The sequence below is a fragment of the Excalfactoria chinensis genome, chromosome 17, assembly GCF_039878825.1.
Source record: "Excalfactoria chinensis isolate bCotChi1 chromosome 17, bCotChi1.hap2, whole genome shotgun sequence".
Classification (NCBI taxonomy): Eukaryota; Metazoa; Chordata; class Aves; order Galliformes; family Phasianidae; genus Excalfactoria; species Excalfactoria chinensis.
In genome coordinates this window covers 2,937,786-2,956,981 of record NC_092841.1, presented here as the reverse complement: position 1 = coordinate 2,956,981, position 19,196 = coordinate 2,937,786, and the positions used below count along the sequence as shown (strand labels likewise).

Sequence of the window (19,196 nt, the reverse complement as noted above, 5' to 3'; positions counted from 1 at the left end):
CGCACTGATATTTTAAAATTGCAGGCTCCATTGGTGACTCTTTTTTTACTGTATTTCTTTTACTAACTTTTGAGAACGTCCTTAGGCATAGAAAATTCTTTTTAGGTGGAGAGCGTGCCTTGCCCAATGGCAAAAGTTAGTTTAGCATGAAAATTATCTCTTTTGTAAGGATATGTTTGCACCACAGGCTAGATACGTGAGTACAGGTAGTGCAGAAAACCCTGAGCTAGGTTTACCATTTAAAACCATTTTGAATGAGTTGATTTTATTTTTAAAGGTTTTGGAGAGTTTTTTTAGGGCATGGGAATTTTGCGTCTCTTTGTGGTCAGCAGTGGGAAGTAATTCAGCTCTTCTCTACCTGGAAAAGAGGCAGCTGGGTCAGGAAAAAGGAGAACGGGATGTTTTTTCCCCTTTCCTTTAAAGCAAACATTAAATAACTGGAAAACTGTGCTCTGGGAGGTATAACTTGACAAGCAGGTTTTGTGACAGTATGCGCCTATTTCAGTTGAAACTTACATCAGAAAAATAAATGTACTGTCTCTGTTTCTTCTGCAGATACCAGCGCGGCTGTCGATCTCTGGCTGCCAATCTGCAGGCTCAGGGCACAGTTATGCAGAGCCAAAAGATAACTGTTGCAGCTAATGAGGCTGAGGATGATGAGGAATATGACATTCCAGGAGAGATTGAAAATGTTGTAGGTGTGTTGAAATGGGACAGAATTTGCTGTAAGGTCTGCACATTGTGTGTACATTAGGAGAACAGCATGCTTACTGCTAGAAAGTGTTGTGGATGTCTGCACTAATTTAAACGATTGGAAAGAATAAGATTTCAACCTGAGCAACTGCTTAAAATGCAGCGTATGTCTACCATATAATTTAAATGTTGGCATCTCAAGCAGAAACTCACTATTGTAGTGCTTTTGTGGCATGGAGAGAGGGAGTTACTGAAATACATTTTACTGGTAATACAAAAGTGATATCTTGAGTCTTGCATAGATAGAAGGATGTGTTAAAATTCGTAATGAAAAATAAAGTAAATGGTATTACTTTGGAGCTAAAAATTACGCTGGAAATTCTTAAGCTGTCAAAGGAGCAGTGTTTTATATTAGTATGCTCATAAGCAAGGGCTTCTGCTAGCTTGCTAATGAATATGCTTTAATTATAAGTTATAAATTACATCAGAAGGCTTTTATAACTAAGTAGTGTAATGAATTTTTCACACTTGTCTGGCAGATAGAAGAAATCTGGATACAAATATTTTTATTCAAATTAGGACGCAGCAATGTTAGGGCGAAAATGAATTTGTAACGTTTTAAGTATTTCTGTTGTTTGAATCAGTCTGTTGAATAATATGTTTTGTTTAAACAAAATTGTCTGCAGAGCAACTGCTGGTTGGACTGAAAGATAAGGACACTATTGTCAGGTGGTCTGCAGCAAAAGGGTAGGTTTCTTGTGAATCTAAACTTATAAATTAAAGCAAACAGCACGAACACAGCATTAATGTAACTCGTGATCGATAAGTTGTGTGTCACGTGATATTCTGTTACTTCTAATGGCTTTTAACACAGTCTATGCTGTAAAGCCATACGACTTTTTGTGAGTGTATATAAGATTGGGCATGTCTTCAGGAGAATTTCACCTATATCTGAAAATAGACGTTTTGGGTAAGGCTTGAGTTAAAGGTTGTGAGGTAGTGTTTATTTAAATTTCTTTTATTCCACTTGTATATATACATATATTTATGTGTGTGTATGAATATACACAGACACCATACACACACATGTACATCTCTTGTAACTTTTCTAATTTGTAGCTTTTACTCCAAGCTTGAGATTTGGTGATTTGGGATACTGGTGTTAGCGTAGTGCGTTGTCCTCTTGAATTCACTTGTCTTATTTTAAGTTTCCAGTGACTGGGTTTTTTTAAATGCAATTTACTCATTGAATGACAGAACCAATAAATCACTGTATGGTTTTTTTTCTTTTAACTTCTGTAGAATTGGTAGAATTACTGGAAGACTTCCGAAAGAATTAGCAGATGATGTGGTCGGATCTCTGTTGGACTGTTTCAGGTAAAAATCTTGCATCACATTTTACATGCGTCTGAAATGTGAGATAGGAGGGCTACCAATTAAGAAAATGGATCTAAGAATTAATAGATTTTTTTTTTTGCCTTTCTTCTGGTATTCAATAAGGAAACTGTTCCTGATCATTTAATCCAGAAGTGCTGAAGCTCATTAATTTGCTGCTTTAAAACTTCCCAGTGTGCTTGTAACCTGAATGTAGTGTGCACATGGTAGACCAGAAACTATATTTGTGAGTTCCAACTCAGGGTATTCTATAATGTTCTATGGGAAGTGAGGTTAAAACATCTAGGAAGATTGATGAATGGAAGGGGTATAGCAGAAACATGCAGGGTTATGAGTGACTTGGATTGTTGCCCTCTGGATTTCATATTATCTGAGACAAACTGAAGTAGCAGGTGGCAGGTTTGGGTTAAATAAAAGGTGGAGGTTATTCACACTGCACAAAGTACATTCAACCAGTAAAACACAAGTTTTGTACCATGGGATGTTGCTCAGTGTACACCTGATCAAAAAACCTTTTTCATCTGCACTTTTGTTGATGATCTACTGTAACCTGGGAGTGTTTTGGAGAACTTTGCAATATACTTTCTCTGTTCTCTTACTGGACCAAGAGTCTACTCTTGGCTGTGTTGGACAGAGGCTTGAATGCCTGCTAAATCTTCAGATCTAAAGAATTTAAGGTCTCAACCAGTGTTTTGGATTAAGCTAATAACAAAAATAGCAAGTTCTTTGTTGGAAAAAAATGTTGCTAATTTAGTTTGCCATTCAAATCTGTTATTTATTTATTTATTAAGTTAAGAGAATAGAAATTGAAAATTTGAGCTCAAAAAATATTGCTTTAAAAAAGAAGAGACAGTCCTAAAAATTTGCAACGAAAGTATCTACTTAGCCAATACTTCCACTGCATTACTGTGATTAATTCAGGAGGTGCAGCTGATCTCAATTATCCCTGGAGCTTCAAAGACATGTTACTCACTGAGTTTTCTTTCCTTGTTTTTCAAGTCATAGGGGTGAGTAATACAGCTAGTAATTGAGTGACCTGCTTTCTTCAGAGACACTCTGGAACAAATGAAGACAAGGAGAAAGGGAATCTCTTCTGTGTGCTTTGCACTACATACATATCTAGTGAATAAAATATGTCAGTTGCTCATCACTGGCAGTTTAAATTGTATTTTTGAGGATAAGAAGCAAGAATGTCTTATGCGTAGACTCAAAGGCAGGCAACAGGGAAGAAGTAATTATTCACAGTGCAGTGAGGTTTTCAACACAGTCTTGCAAGGATCTGTACAAGCCTCGTCCTACCCAAAATACTCAAAAACTATACTGGGAAAAAGGTGAACAGTGGGGTGATGAAATTGGGTAATGATTTAAATTAGCTAATACAGTGAAAACTAAAGGTGGCAGTAAAGAAGATATATCAGCCTTAAGTTAAGTAACTAAGTAAAAGACATAATGCCTAATGAATGCAAACAAATGCACTTATGGATGAACATGGATAGCTATCAACCAGTTAATATTACTCAGGAAAGAGATCCTGAATTCACTGTGCATAGTTTGATGGTTCTGCGAACATGTCAGTGAAGCATCTGTCTGGGTAAAAAGGAAGGCAAGAGGGATATTAGACATGGGGGAAGGAAGAGATGACAAAGCTGAAGTGTTAAATGTGATTAATCTGATGAAGATTCTTCCGTATGGGAAAGAAAAAGTATGTAATGGAGATGTATAAAACCATAAATATGAAGAAAAAGGGAAAGCAGGCAGTTGTTTACTATTCACTCTTTCTCATAACATGAGAACTGGGAAGCATCAGGAAGTCCATTTTCACGCAATTAAACTGTGGAAGTCATTGCCACAGGATGTTATGGAAGCCAGAAGTGTTAAGGGATTATCCAAATTAATGGAAGAGAGTCCCATCAGGGGTTATTAAATATGACATTCTGGCTTGGGAAGTCCTGTACTTCTGATTGCCAAAGCCAGGAGGAGGCTAATAGGGGAATGATCCTTTGTGCTTTGTCTTTGGCTAAGCATCTGCTGTGGGTCTGTTTCAGAGATGGAATGCCTGGGAGAGATGAAGCTTTGATATGACCTAGTTTAGTTGTTTAGTATCTTATTCCTAGATACCTATTCCTAGTTAATTCAGTATCTAACTTATTGTATGGTTAATCATGCAGCATACAGACTTCCCCTTTTCACTCCTTTATCTCCCAGTCCATCAAAAATTGTGCACTGATTTATTTATTTATTTTTGCTGTGTTCACTACAAGTCGTTGTTTTGGGTTACATTTGTGTCTAAACACCATGGTTTGCTCATTTGAAATGCACGAGCTTGTATAATCCTTTTGTCATACTGCCTGAACCTTTCCTTCTAGTAAAGGGTTGTGTTTGGTGTTAATTAGTTGTCTTGGGTATATTCTGTAAACCTGCACCTTTGGCAGCGCCATAGAAAGTTGTTTTCCTTTCCTGGATGAGTCCCTTGTATTGCAGTCTTCCACAAAGAAGTTACATTTACATCGATTAATTGGTTTTGTTTTACTTTTTCGCTTATGTGTCATTGTTATTTGACCACATTTATAGCAGTGTTTGTGCTGCTCAGAATGGGGAAGGAAATATTCAATTCATCATTCGTATGTTTTATAAGTATAACAAGTGAAACTAAAGGTTTGTGTCTTAAATTGTTAGGAATTCACCATGGAAAAATGTAACCCATAAAGGCAAAGTCAGTCTTAACAAAGCTTGTTTTCATTCTAAAATCAGTTTCCAGGAAACCGACAATGCGTGGCACGGTGGATGCCTGGCTCTGGCTGAATTAGGCAGAAGAGGATTGTTGCTCCCTTCCCGAATTTCAGATGGTGAGTTGTAGTTGCTGAACGTTACTGTGTTCCTGAATTGGCAGATTGTAGTTTTATAGACTTAATATGTGGCAATTGACTGAAATGTGCTGATCTGAGCGTGCTGAATAAGGACTGAGGTATTAATTTTAGAGTAAAAAATATGCCTATGGGATATTTAAGGTAGTTCTGTCTGAAGCATTGTTTTGGGTGCGCCTAATTTAATAAATTTTTCTTTCCAAAATGAAATAAGTTTCTTGGGGTTTTATTTCTCCCTCTCCCCCATGTTTCTTTGTGCAGTTGTACAGAAATAATCTGTATGTTTCTATATTGTGTCAGTGCCATTATTTGAATAGAATATATGGAATAATCAGCAGCTGACTTGCACTTTGAGTCTGGCAGCTTATTCTGTTTGCTTCTGATGAAATTTTGGAAACCAGTTTGATTTAATTTGTACAATGAACTGCTTTACGTTTGTGGTTAGTTGTTTGTTGCTTTTTTTTAATGGACTCTTGCAATGTCAGAATGGAAAGAAATAACAGGGCAGAAGGACTTGGGTTTTTTGCGTCTTCTGTCTATATCAACATTCATTGATATACAGAGATATCTATGTGAATGTAGTAGTTCTGTCTTATGTGATTTGGGGTAATTTGTTATAGCTCTAAAATGACAAAATCAATATAGTACACCCTGACTGGTGGGCACTTCTGAAGCAGCGGATTGGGCTAGAGGTCTCACTTAATATTCTTGTGCTCTTGTTTGAACACAGAGGCTGAACGCTAATTTTCAGCAGTGTTCTAGAACTGTTATTTCCTAGTAGTGAGTTTAATTGCTGCATCTTTTCTGTTCTGGAGATCTGTTGACTTCCAGGAGAAAGTGTAAAACACGACATTTCATCATTCTGTCTCCATGAAAAGAGTTCACATCCAACATAGTGAATGTTTTGAATGTGAGAATTTTTGTGCAGACAACATTGAGCTGGTTTTCCTTTTCTAATTGCTTTTGCAATTATTGTAAAAATATAATCATAAACAAAACAATGTTAAGATTGGGAAGTGACCCAGTGGTGAGTTTCATTTCTAATTAATTAGAAACTTTAGACCTCTGCCAAGGAATCAGGGCGGCCTGGCTGTAATGTAACTGGACCTTTCCTGTTACCATATTCCCTTTGTTCAAACTGAGATTGATATTTTTGTCTTTTCACAATCTGAAAAGCTTTTTCTGTGTAAGACTAAAGAACAACGGTGTTATTCTTCCGCTTCTTTAACAACTCGGAAACTTTATCTCAGAACTGAATCCCTGAAAGTTTCTGTTTAAAGTTAACATCTTGGGCAGGACATTCTAAGTAGTTTATCTTGGAACTCTGCTGCACAAAAATTAGACAGTAAATTCTGGAGGCTGCACTGTACTTAATGCAGCTCTGCCTCCTTACCAAGGTTTATGCCAGCTGATAATGTTTAGGCAGATGAGAGTCTCTATTATATGAATAACGACTCATGTATACCCATATTTTTGAGTGAATAATGGTTAATCTGGAGTTATTTTCCTTACACTGATAGTAGATACTATTGAAAAGTAGGTGAGATGTTTATGCAGTGGAACAGCCCCACGTGTGCTTTTTGGAGAAGTTCAGGATATGCTGGGCAGCAGCTTTATTGCAAAGGTTTCATATGGAGCTGGAGTGCAGCTGTATGATTCTGCTGGGTTAATTATTCAGTGAAGGAAGTTCCATTTTTAGGGTTAATTGGTACTCGATACCACACTCCTTCCCCTTTTTTTTTTTCCTTCTGCAGTGTGTTACAGACAGTGTAGCGAATGTATTTGTGTTCATGAATGACTTCACATACGATTCAGGTACAGGTTACAGATTTATTTGAAAAATTACAAGTTTATGTACATGGTTGTTGAAGCAGAATTAGCAGGTTTAGGATCTGTTTAGAAGCATGTTGAAACTGATAATTGGTGATGCATGTTTTATGAAATAAAACCTTCACCAGGAGAGTTTTCTCAGGTGAAATAAATTATATAAATATCCTTCAAGGCTTGGAGTTTGAAGGTTGCCCAGTGTCTGTCTAAGCTCAGAGGATTAGGCACCTAAATCATTTAGATCTTCATATTTTCAGTATTCTTTTCATAGTGGTTCAGTTAAAGCTAAACTGCACGTGTTAACCTGGTGCAGGCTGTCTCTGGTTTAGCTGAAGTCCTGTTTTTAGCCAGCACAAGAAAAGCTTGCTTATACAAGGTTTGGGTCGGCCTGTGCAAGCTGGCGTCTGCCTCTGAGTAATTTGGACTGTTGTTTTGCATTATGGCATAATGGCGAATTGCATTCATCCCCTGACCAGTTTTTACAGTAAACTCTCAAGTAGCCAGGTCTAATGTTATGCTTTTTTTAAGCTACTGAACCACAAAATAAAAAGTTGTTCAAAGAAAAAAGACCAAAAACTCTATTAAATAAAATTAATCCTGAAAAATACTGACAGTGTGCTATTGAACAGTATTGTTACTACAGCTTAAACATCTTATAAGAAAAAGAAGTTGTTAAAGTTATTTTACATTAATACAGTTGCTAAAAATCTTAGAGATTCGTCTAATGGACTTTGCCTTTAGTAATGAATGCAAAAATTCACTCATCAAAACCTGAGCTTACAGAAGGGAACACTCAATTATTTAAAAATACTAATATAAAATTATGAACATTATTTACACAGGAGAGTTTGAATGTATCTTGTCATGGACCAACTCTAATAAGAGATGGATTGTCGAAAATTTCTGTGTAGGTGGCAGCTAATTTCTATGATAAGAAACAATTTGGGAAGTGGAATATTAAGATACTCTTGTTCTCTTCCTCAAAGTGAAGACTCTGCTACAGTCATTGGACCTTACTCTTTTAGTGCTTTGCTGTGATTTTGCTGATTCTTTTTGGTTTGTCCTTTTTTGTCCTTTTACTTTTTGATTGCACTGAGTATCCTGAGTATCAGAAGAGTTAGAAGCAGATTCTGTACTCAAAGTACTACAGTCCTGAGGACTCTGCCCTTCATTGTCCATCCTAACTTTGCTGGGGCTGTATGCAGCTAGCTGACAGAGAGCTACAGCTGCTGTTTGTTTCTGTTCATCGCAGCTGTCAATGATGCGTAAATCTTGAGCTTCGTTATGGTGAGCCAGGAAAGGTTTGTCACAGGCACTGTTAATCGGGTTCTTGGGGTTACTTGCTCCTGAGCTTTCTGCTCCTGAGTTTTCATCTTCTGTCTTTGGAGAAGTAGCAGCACCATTATCATGAGATGGACTGTGGGATGTTGTTTTCAGGCTTACTGTGTTACAGGAATCTTTTACCGAGAGGTTCAGAGGCATATCTTGCAATTCTAGGAAGTTCTGACTTTCTGCTTTGGACGTGGCTTTGTATGCATGTTCGTGAGCAGGTCCTGCATTTGTGTCGGCCTTTTTTGAAAGATTAAGGGGAGCTATTCCAGTGTCGTCTTCCGTGTTGGACTGTGAACCTTCATTGTTGTGGCCTTCACTCGGTGTATATGAATCTTCATCAGTGACATTAATGCTGAAAGAAATGAGGAGAGAAGAGAATTCAGTATCTGTTGCTTTTCTAAAATTGAGGCTGAGCAACTGGAGAAGAGGAAAAGAATATAAAAATCTGGCTTGGTAGTTTTACAGTCTTGTTTTCTATCTTTTCCCTCCCCAACTCACTTTCATCATACCTCTCTTTCCAATAGAAGTGTTTTCCTGAAATACACTGGTACGTGCATGGTAGTGGTGCTAGAGGTACCTGATGCATTCAGGTGAATGAGCAGCTTGCTGATACAGCAGCTGGGATTTGTACAGTTGTGCTTATAGCTGCTTTATGGACACATCTTATAGAACAAATTATCCTGGTGCTACAAATGTAAATGTATTTTAGGGGGATTGCATGAAATATATGCATGCTATCTATGTGTGCCCCTAACAAATCTGACAAGAATTTGCAAAGTGATGTTACTGCTTTACCTGGAAGGTGAATCTTCTCTGTCTTGCTGTGTTGGCACACTTGGAAGTAGAGCTGGTTGATCAGTGCTTTTTCTTACAGGTCTGAAAGCTGTAAAGTTTTCTTCTGGCTGATCATATTTTCCAAGCGATGTGGAAGATGATTTGTTGGAGAGGTCAAATAAGCCCTCACACGCATGGCTTGTCTGAGTGAAGTTGGTGGGGCTAGGCCTGCCGGGGGAGCCCGTTGCTGCACTTCCTGCGAGAGGGCTCATTTTAGCATTCTCTCTTTCATTTTGGTCATCTTTGGAATGACTTTTGGCATGCAGTAATGTTATTTCCTTTTCATAGTCTGCTTGTTTTTTATGTGAACCTAGAGGATATTGTTGGGAAGGGCTTAAAGAAGCTGGATATAACAAAGTAGTTTCTTCCCTTAGATGAGAACTTTGATCTCTGTTAATGCCGGCTACGTGTGAAAATCGATAAAATGGAGGATCCGTGGGCCTGCAAAATCCATATGGTATTGGAGGAGTGGAATGATACTGTTGGAACAATCGATAGTGTTCGTATGCTGATGGATTTATGTGTTTTGGAAGTGGCCCAGGGTGAGGAAGAAAGTGTCTTTGGTCTTGTGTGCCATAGATGGACAGAGCAGAGCTTTCACACTCGGAATTACCTGGAAGCAAGTAAGGAGTGTAGATGGCCAGCCTATGCTCATAAAAGTGGGGCGAGTACTCTGGAATCATTGGTTGCATGTAAGGTGGAATGGAACCAAAGCCTTTTGTGGGAGGAACTTTATGTGGAAATTCTGGGAGGAAAGGAGAACCTGCTTTCCACGGGTGACTTGGTGCATGAAATGCAGATTTAGTGTGAAAAGGTGAACTTTTGTTAGAAAGCGATAGGATTTCAGGTACTTCACTAGTTTCTGGGCCTTTGCTATCTCTGTGTTCTCCTACGGGAACAAAAGCCGATGGCCTCACGATGCTGTCCAGAAGAGGCTGCATGCCGAGAGTGCTTTCTGCTGAGGTACTGGCAGGGGTTAGTTCCTTCTGGATTGCAGGTTTCTGACCTTGGATTGCTGTGTTCGTTGCTTGGTTTTGTAACTCAACGTTCTCCTTGGCATCTTCTTTTGGAAAAGCATATTGAGGCTTTGAATCAAGATTCGACAGTCCGTTTGTGGCTGACTTGGAAGAAGTGGGTTTGACTGTAGGCTCTAGGTGATTGATCTGCTTGGGCTCCAAGGAGCTGGTCTTTGGGCACTTGATAACACGGTCCTGCTCTGACACTAAAGTAATGGAGTTTTTGCAGAGGCCATACTTCATATGGTTAAAAAGATGGGATTTCTCGTTGCAAGTAAAGGGGCACTGAAAGCACTTATACTTAAATGGCTTTCCTGGCGGTCTTGGGATGTAATGAGGCTTCTTTGGTTTACGCTCTTTGAGGAGACTCATCTTCTTTTCTGCTTGAAACAATTAAATGTAATGGTTCTTTATAAAAACTTTCTTGTGGTTAGCTTTCCTTAGCTTTAGCCTCTTGATGTTTTCAGTTTATCAGGTTTCTGGAATCCTTCTTCCCAGGTGAAGAGAGGAAGCCAACTCCCAGGGTGTCTCAGGGGAGAGGGGGTGCCGGAAAGCAGCACTTCTCTAACAGGTAGCACTGGAACACAAAGTTTACAATTAGCTGTAGTGGAACTAAACACAAACATGTTTATTTATTTATTTTTTTAAACCATATTTCCCCTCATTATATCTATAATGCATGGTTGGTTTTTTTTTTGTAAAACAAGACAAAAATGCTGGACTCCAGATGTGAAATAGACACATGTTATTAAACTGGAACATTGTTCAGCACATAAACATATTAGCAGAAGTTCCCCACTTCTCAGCAGTGCTGTCACCTGCTGCTGCTGGGACCTGGAGGAGTTTTCTCTGGAAATTGAAGGACCATTCATTCGGGGGATGAAAGCAGAAATCTAGGTGGAGCTATTGAGAGAGGAGTGGAGGTGGGTAGAATGAGAAGAGGCAGGTCCTGGCAGCGGCTGGGTATGGGGCAAGCCCGTCAGGCCGGTTGGGGAAAGAGAGGAGGGAGTTTCCTGCTTGGTGAAATGAGGGTGGAGTGGATTGGTTGCACTCAGGTAGCTGACTTGGCTCTTTCAGAGACTGACCAGCCCCTCTTTTAACTGCATGGCATTTCCTAACAGCCTAATCTTGATGGATACCTCAAAAGTGGCCAATCTCTCGAAGGATAAAACCACACCAATTTTCTTCCTCTTCCTAATTCAATTAAGAGAAATGAGTACTGGAGTATCTGACTAATAGAATATTCTGCTTGATAAACACATTTCGCATTCTTCTGCCGCACAGCACTCGGTGTACTGTTTTGACAGACACACAAGTATATTAATTCACGCTTTTTACAAAAAGCAGCTGACAGTGATTGATTCCCAGGGCCGTGATCTATCTGCCTTTCTGCAGAAAAAGTAAGGTTGTGGATACTTTGTACAGCCTAATGATTTGCTCAGTAGATAAGTCAGGAGGGCTTGTATCAGCTTGTTCCATTATGTTCGCTGATTCTGAAGGCGTGAGAAACTCTCAGAGTCAAGTTCTCATGATTTTATAGGATGTGTTATGGCAGAGATCTAAAAACTGATGATTTCATCATGAACTATAAGCATCATTATCAAAATGATGACTGTTGCAAAACCACGTACTGTATCTATTGTGTTACCCGAAACTGCAGGAATACTAATTGTAGGAGTGACTAGGATAGCTTGGTTGTTGTTTTTTTAAAGCTTTTTACATTGAGGTTTGGATTAGTAGCGTTAAAATATCAAGTTTATGGAAAGGATTGTTAGTAATTACGTGCTGTGAGACTTTAACTAAAGTAGAAATGTTTTGCATTTCTTAAATCAGAGATTATTTAATAGAAAATGGCACACAACACGTTATGAAAACTGAAGGCAAAGCTACAGAATTGCTGCTTGTTTTATCAGGTATAGTAATTCTGGGAAACTGTATTACATATTGCTTCTGGTGTCATAGAAATATTAATTCGTGTTAGAATGGTAATTGTGAAAGCACAATCTAAAATGCAGCCTACTGTATAGATAGAAAAAACCAATCTTTCGATTAGAATTAACAAATGATTCAATCTGTGACAGTGTCTGGAAACAGGAGCGCGCAGAGAAGTTGCTGCTTAATTCTCAGCTTTTAACAAAGCTTTTTTGTTGGAGTTGGTGGTTGCTGTTGTTGTTACAGTGCAAAAGAAAACCAGCTGAGGTGTTCAGCAGCATGTTAAGCTCCTGTCACTGCAGTCTGGTTCAAATAGTAGCTCAGACTAAAAAAATAAAAATACAAAACAAATGTGCCTTGTAGTATTTAAAACGAATAGCCTGCGTTCCTCTGAAAGATAAAGAATATAATGCTTAATAAACACATAGAAATAAAAACTAAGGCTTGCAATGGGAGGTACAGATAGGGAGCTGCCTGGTTGGTTGGTGGGTTTTTTGTTTTTTTTTTGCCTTAAGTGAATTTACTTTTGACTAATGGTGTATAACTAACTCGGACAGCTTGTAATGGACGTGATCGTGTCAGTTTGTACTTGTTCTTTATATCTTCTCGGAAGCCCTTGTACTGATAGTTCTTGAAAAGAAGATATTGTTGTTAAAACTCCACTGCATTCTGAGTTTGGCCATTTATGATAAGTCTGAATTTACATTTAGGTGCAGCACTTATAATAAAGAGATGTTAATTAGATTTTCTTGTTCTTCTAGCCTTCCTTTGCTTAATAGTGTAAATTCCTGTGCGTCCTGTTCCCCCCCCCACCCCGATGTTGTACTTGGTATTTAACTTTGATTCAAGTTATTCCTGTTCTACAGAATATTAAGTATCATTTCTTAATAAGACAAAATGCGTCGTTGCAGTTTTAGTGTTAGAAATTTGGAGCATTGGCAGCTTCTTTGCAACGTGTGTAGCAGGAGAGAATTAGAGATGCTTTTTGATGGCATGCTCAGCCTGCAGACAGTGCTCCTGGAACCGGCCGTGCTCATCTCAGAGGGCGAGGAGCTGATTTGGAGACGGTGTTCACCCTTTAGTAAACAAATGTCAGCCAGATTCGTGTCGTGTTTTGCTCTTTTAATGGTTAATCCTTTTTCTTTTCTAATGACTTAAACGTGTTGGTAGTGAAACGTTTCTGAACTAAGCCGAGAAGGACATTTTCTGTTTTAATTTCTAAGTAAAACACAGGAGTATCTGGCAAAAGTGCTTAATTCACAACTAAAGAAATTTAAAACTATTTGATCCCGCATATAAAACTGGAAAAATATCAATGGTTTGAAGGAGCTGCACCTAATTCAGACTGTCTGTATATAAATAATATTAGTTACTTGCAGTTGTACAATGCATGTTTTTAGGTGACTGAGGGTAAAATCTAGAATTAGAGAAAAAAAATAAAAATCAAAAGCAGTAGTTCCTTTTGGCTTAGGTTGGAATCCCAACATTTGTGGTATTACTTAAAAAATGGGGGGGAAAAAATCTGAAGTGGCAGGGTGAGAGCTTTGATAGCTTCTGTGCCTTTTTGTTTGTTAACTGAGAGTTTAGTTCCTAAATGCCAGATTTGAGAAGTGTGGATAGTTAAATACGAAATCTGCTTTGTTTTTGTAGTGCAGCAGGAGTGTTGATTTATATTTCTGCGGAAAACAGGTTACTGAGATCATGGGTTAAACCTGAGGCTCTCAGTTGTTTGCTCTGTCGACAGCACGCGTTCTTACAGCCCTGTCCAGCCGTGAGCGAGAGCTGCACGACTTCTTCCTTCCAGTTTAAGTGTGTGACTGCTGCCTCCTTGCTTTTATGAAGGTTAGCAAGTCCAGAAAGTAAGGATATTACAGAAAAATATATTTCTCTGAATACTTGTGTGTATATACTTGTATATACACGTATATACATGTGTATATATGTATATATGCATGTACATACATATATATATATATGCATGCTGTTTTTTAGTTTTTAAAGCAGTCTAAGATGTCCAGTTGATCAAAGGGGAAATTTCAAAATGTCTTTTATTACAAGCAGGGGTGGTAATTAGGCGTCTTTTTAGGACACTGCTTTAGCAAAGTACGTAACAGTTTGTCATGCACACTCCATTATTATTGCAGTATCCTTTGGTGATGTTGATCTCTCTGACCAGGAGCACTCACTGGGGTGGAAACATTTTGAAGGACATGCTATAATTAAAATATTGTGATGTGGCATTATTGCATAACTCAAGGACATGCCATTGTCACCTACCTAGAGTGTTGCAAGAACAAGATTTGTGAGGTTTATTCTGGTTGAGATTTTCCAGTGATTAACTACCACTCCCTTCTAAACTTCCAGTTCCTTTAAACTGAAAGATAAATTTTAACACAACTGTTTGTTAATTAGGAGGAAACATGGGCGAGAGGAGTGGGTTGGCGAGGGCTGGGAAGGAAGTGTGCGTGCAGGGAGTGAGGGCTGTGCTTGTGGAGAGAGGCAGCGCGGCAGTGGGGACCGAGCAGCCTGGTTAGGTGGTGGGGATGAGAATACAGAATCTTCATAAATATTAACTTAATAACTCCCCATCTTAATGCACTTTAATTGGCGAGAGAAAGGGTAACTCACAGCAATCCAGTTTTCTTTACTACGTTCCCACAAGCTGGAAAACTAACAAATCAAAACTGAAACGGAATACGTGGTTTTCACACGAGCTTTTCAGATTAACACGGTCCTAACATATAAAGAATAGTTGGCAGAATAAGCAGCAATTCCAATCAATACAGCTTTCCTGTCATTCTTCAATATAACACATTAACTTTCTCTACAGAAAAAAAAGGTGCTTAAAATATGTTTCACCAGCAAGAGTAAGTTACTGTAAAAACTAAGAGTCCTTTTTGGCACAGTCTAAAATCTCTCCCTCTCCTGTTGAAACTTTCTGCCTTTAAGTGGAGCAGTAAATGCACCTGCTGGGAGGAACCCAGGCTTCTGAGCCAGCTGAAAAAGGAAAAGCTCCGATTTACATTTCAGCTGTAAGATAAACACATTTTTATTCGAAAAAGAATTCTTTAAAGAAGAGTACTTACCAGAGACATAGGGGTGAGAAACCTTCCAGGTGATCACTGTTGCTACCCTGTAGCTGTCACTGCTGAGAGAGAAGTACCTGTTCGCTGCCGGCTCCCTAAGTGAAACTGCAGGAGGTTGTTTCAGGGGGAGGGACTTAAGAAGTGTAGGAGTTGAGCCCTCAGGGTGTAGAGATGCACCTGATATTACTCCAGCCTGAAGCTACGATTCATTTGTTTGCGTCCACTGCTTTCATTCAGCATTACCTCAGCATCTCGGCTATCGAAGGGAGCTCTTGTTGCTTTTGTGCCCTCCAACAACCAAGTTTGACTCTAAACTCTGGTGTCTGTTCCTTGGAGCAGTAGTCTGCAGTGTGGGGTCAGAAATGGCTAGGCGTGATACACTGAGCTTCCAACCTACATAACTTCAAGTGACTTGCAAGCAGCAGACTCAACAGTACACAGAGGGTAGCAAAGATTAAAAACAGGAATTTTATGTTCTTATTAGAAACTGGCTTTTTTATATTAAATGCCTTTGGAGCTTTAATATTCTTGCTTTTTTTATTTTTTTCTCCTCACCCTCTCCATTTTTATTTAAATCTTTTTGTCCTTCATGAGTCTCCTCTCCGAAGGCGGGACTCAACTAACTTTAAGCTTGCCACAGGAACCTGCCAAAGCTTGCCTATAATCAGCAGTCAAATGTACAGATCCTGCAAATGGGAAGGAGTCACCTCGGTGAGAAATTGATTATCACGTCTGAACATTTGCTCAGGAGTGGCAAAACTGCATGGGGAAAGGAGGAAGTCTCATCATCCACTGATTAGTGCCAGTACTTGCTCTTAGTTGCGTTTTAGCTGGAGATCATAAATGAGAACTTTATTAGTGTATCTACTAATTATCTGGTAGCTTGGTGAAATAGTAACTTCTCACATACTGGCCCTTCAAAAGGAAAATCTTGGGGTACTTCTGTCTAGTTGTCTCTAAAAATCCATTTCTGTTACAGTGAGACCCAAGTGGTTTCTGGCTACAATTTCTGATAGTTTTGAGCCATTAAATTTTTTGAGACTTAAATGTGGAGGTGTGAATGTCTTATGGACATGTGCTTCCCTACCTAGGTATACAGATGCCCACCCTTCCTGTGTGCCAGTGTAGTTTTCAGGACGTTTTTTCTGAGTTGATAATTTTATGATAAAAATGTGGATCTGGAGGTGTTTGCTTTTTTTGTTCGGTTTTTGCTTTAATGTTCACTTTCCTGTAATGCAGCCTAGCAGTGTAAAAAGACGTCATATGACTGTCTAGCTGTCAGTTCTTTGGCTCTGTAAAGGCCTGTAGGAAGAAGACTTTTGCTTCAGCAGCTGAAGGTGTTGCTCAGTAGCCCACAATCTTGTGCTCTAGTCTTTGTTTTCTGTAGCTTGAGGAAGGTTTCTTTATTACTTGTATTTTTTGGCATGTGATGGGGTCGAGGCCAATGTCTTTGAGTAGAATCTGATCACATATCTTGTTTCAAATGAAAATTGCATATTTTGGCCACTAGAAAAAGCTACTGAAGGGGAATACTTTAATTTAGGTGACTGAATTGGGTTGAGAGGCAACACAGCCCCCTTCCCTGATCTGGTGTGTGGAAGGTGGATGTGATGTCTGATTGCTAATTGAATTGAGATACTTTCTGGAAGGTCACCTAGAATCAGCTGTAAATAAAGTAAAACTGGAAAAATAGAACAGTATGGAATTGGTGGTTTTCTTGGTGTTTGGATTTTAGTAAAAATCAGATCTAGGTGAGACGACCCTAGAAGAGGAACACAATAGCTCCTTGTTTATGCTCCTGGAAGTAATAAATCTTGATTGCAGTGACGTGGTTTCATCACTTTTGTTAACTCATTATGCTTGCATCTTGAGTATTTGGTAAACGGAACCTGTTAGTAACACCCTCCTTAGTTTACTTGAGTACAACACTCAGATTAATTGAGATGAGCAGCAGAATTGACATAATAACATGTTTATTATTATTTTTTCCCCACATTTTTATTGGTATTTTTTTTCCTTCCCCCCAGTTGTGATTATTTCTATATCTCTGATGGTCTGAAACCCATGGGAGTTTTGATGGTAGTTTTATAGCTGCTTTATGTGGTTCAACACATACAGTTTTGTTCTATATAAAATTCAGACTCCTGGATGTTATCAAGGATGTGTTGTGTAGCTGTAATTGAATTTCATTTGTCTAATTACTGTAGCATAAAATGCCGTTCTGTAGCAAATTTTATGTTTTTCTTCATGTTTTTATATGGACTTTTTCTGATGTTTGGCATTAAACACAAAACAAAATGCTTCTATCAGAAGCCATATATATAAATGGGATGAACTTCACCTGTTCTTGATAAGCTGCTTATGTAGTTTTTATTTTCATCCTCTCACTTCAAAACTGAATTCCCTGGATGTATGAAATAGTGCTTGGTGTTGCTCTGGTCGCTTATCAAGCCCTCTGTTAATCAAGTAATTCTCAGCTTTCTGCTCTAAAGCATAGAACAGCCCTGGTGCCCAGATTGTTCTGATGCCTTAGATCAACCAGAGCTGCTGCTGGCTTTCATGTCCACTGGTTGTCCGTCATCAGCAGGACTGCCGGGTCTGTCTCGAGATGCTTTACAAATGCATGTGCTTGTTATTCCAAGGAAGAAGAAAGAAGAATGATCAAAGATGTAAAGTGTAAAGTCACTTAGTTGAGCACTGGTGGACATGTAACTTGTGAAGTTCAGAGCCTGCCTTGTAGAGGTGCCTTGAAACTGTGTGACTGGCAGCCACTTCTGTCCTTGTCACTTCCATTATGTGTCAGGATGAGTGGCTTTGAGCTAAATGTTCAAGAAAGCCCTTTTTGTTCTTGGGTTGCTCGAACTGAAGTTATTGACAGATTTTGCTATCTGTATTAACATGTTTGGACTAGGTTAGTCTGCAGTCCCAGGAAGGGGCAGATGTATTTGAGTGTAATTGGTGTAGTTCATGCTGTGCCCCAAAACATTACGTGATTCTTGTACAATATTCTCATAACTATTTTCTTCTATCCCATATGAATAGTCATTAGTCTTAATGCTTTTCAAATAACAGCTTTGAAACGTGCCTTTGTTTCTCATAATGATTCCAGTCCCTGACTTTGGAGATATGTCTGGGCAGATTACCTTGCTGATGTTTGTGAGCCACTTGTTCATGATTACTAGAGCAAATTATTTGTATGGGAAAAGAATAAAAGCTCAGCAGTTAATAGCAACTGCAGATCATATTTTTAGATATTTATTGTGGCCTGCATTGTTAGTGTTTGGCCTGGAACTGGGATGATCTTCCTCCTAGTTCCCATCCTCACCCTTGGGCACTGAAACATCTCGGGGGAAGTTGGTAACGTCAGAAACTGAGACTGTAGGCAAAACTGGGAACTGTATATAAAACGGAGCTTTGGGTAGTCATTCTTTTCATTATCAGTCCTTTTAACCGAGATGTAAAATATGCTTTTCTTGAGTTTCTACTTGATGTTTTGGTTATAATTGCCTTTTAAAATTTATTATTCCTAGTGTTTTTCATGCAGAGTGTTTTTGCTTTGATTTCAAGATTTGCGCCAGAGATTCTAAGGCAGTTTTCTCACCCATGTGAAGCTTTTTTCTCATGGAATCCAGTAGTAGGATCTGAAATGAATTGTGCCACGTGCAGTTCTAGTTTATATGAAATCAGTCCCACACATTTTCTTTGAGGCATCATTGTCTGTCTGCAGCGATGCCAGTCTCATGAAGAAGAGAACATGATGCATGCAGTGAGAATTTCTGGACTTGAAAGGTTTTGAGCTTTCAGTCATCCTTTGAAACATGTCAAATTTGTAAAGATTTGGATGATTCACATGTTGTCTACTCCTTAAATTTTAAATGCAATATAGAAGAGCAAGTGAAATCTGCTACTTCATTATTATTTTTTTAATCCAGAGTTCTTGAACTGCAGTTTGGCTGTGTTTTTGAGTTGGAAGCTGCATTAACGTTTAGCTCAGTCTTTTTAATATGGGTCACGCAGTTACTTTGGCTTTATAGAGAAAACATTCTTTGAGCAAAATGACAAGAACCTGTCATTAAAATTTTATGTTCTGATGTTGTATTTTTGTCAATTTCTACATTTGGAATTGCAGCGCTCTTAAATGAAACATTTCTGACTGTACAGTGTATGTCAGGACCCAAAACTTGTATTTTAGTGTGGTTTCTATATGATTTCACATC

At 38.7% G+C, this 19,196-nt stretch overlaps 2 protein-coding genes across 2 annotated transcripts in view; one reads left to right on the top strand and one right to left on the bottom strand.

Moving 5' to 3' along the window:
* TBCD (tubulin folding cofactor D) overlaps window positions 1–19,196 on the top strand; it is a 101,897-nt gene that overhangs the window by 19,285 nt on the left and 63,416 nt on the right. The window contains exons 10-13 of the mRNA XM_072351666.1: window positions 556–698; window positions 1,380–1,440; window positions 1,996–2,070; window positions 4,840–4,934. Coding sequence (XP_072207767.1) covers window positions 556–698; window positions 1,380–1,440; window positions 1,996–2,070; window positions 4,840–4,934 — 374 coding nt within the window. The remainder of the gene's footprint in view (window positions 1–555; window positions 699–1,379; window positions 1,441–1,995; window positions 2,071–4,839; window positions 4,935–19,196) is intronic.
* Window positions 7,737–10,333, bottom strand: ZNF750 (zinc finger protein 750). The gene is made up of 2 exons (XM_072352243.1): window positions 8,907–10,333; window positions 7,737–8,463 (listed from the first exon to the last, which is right to left on the bottom strand). The coding sequence occupies exons 1-2, from the start codon at window positions 10,331–10,333 to the stop codon at window positions 7,737–7,739; spliced, it is 2,154 nt and encodes a 717-aa protein (XP_072208344.1).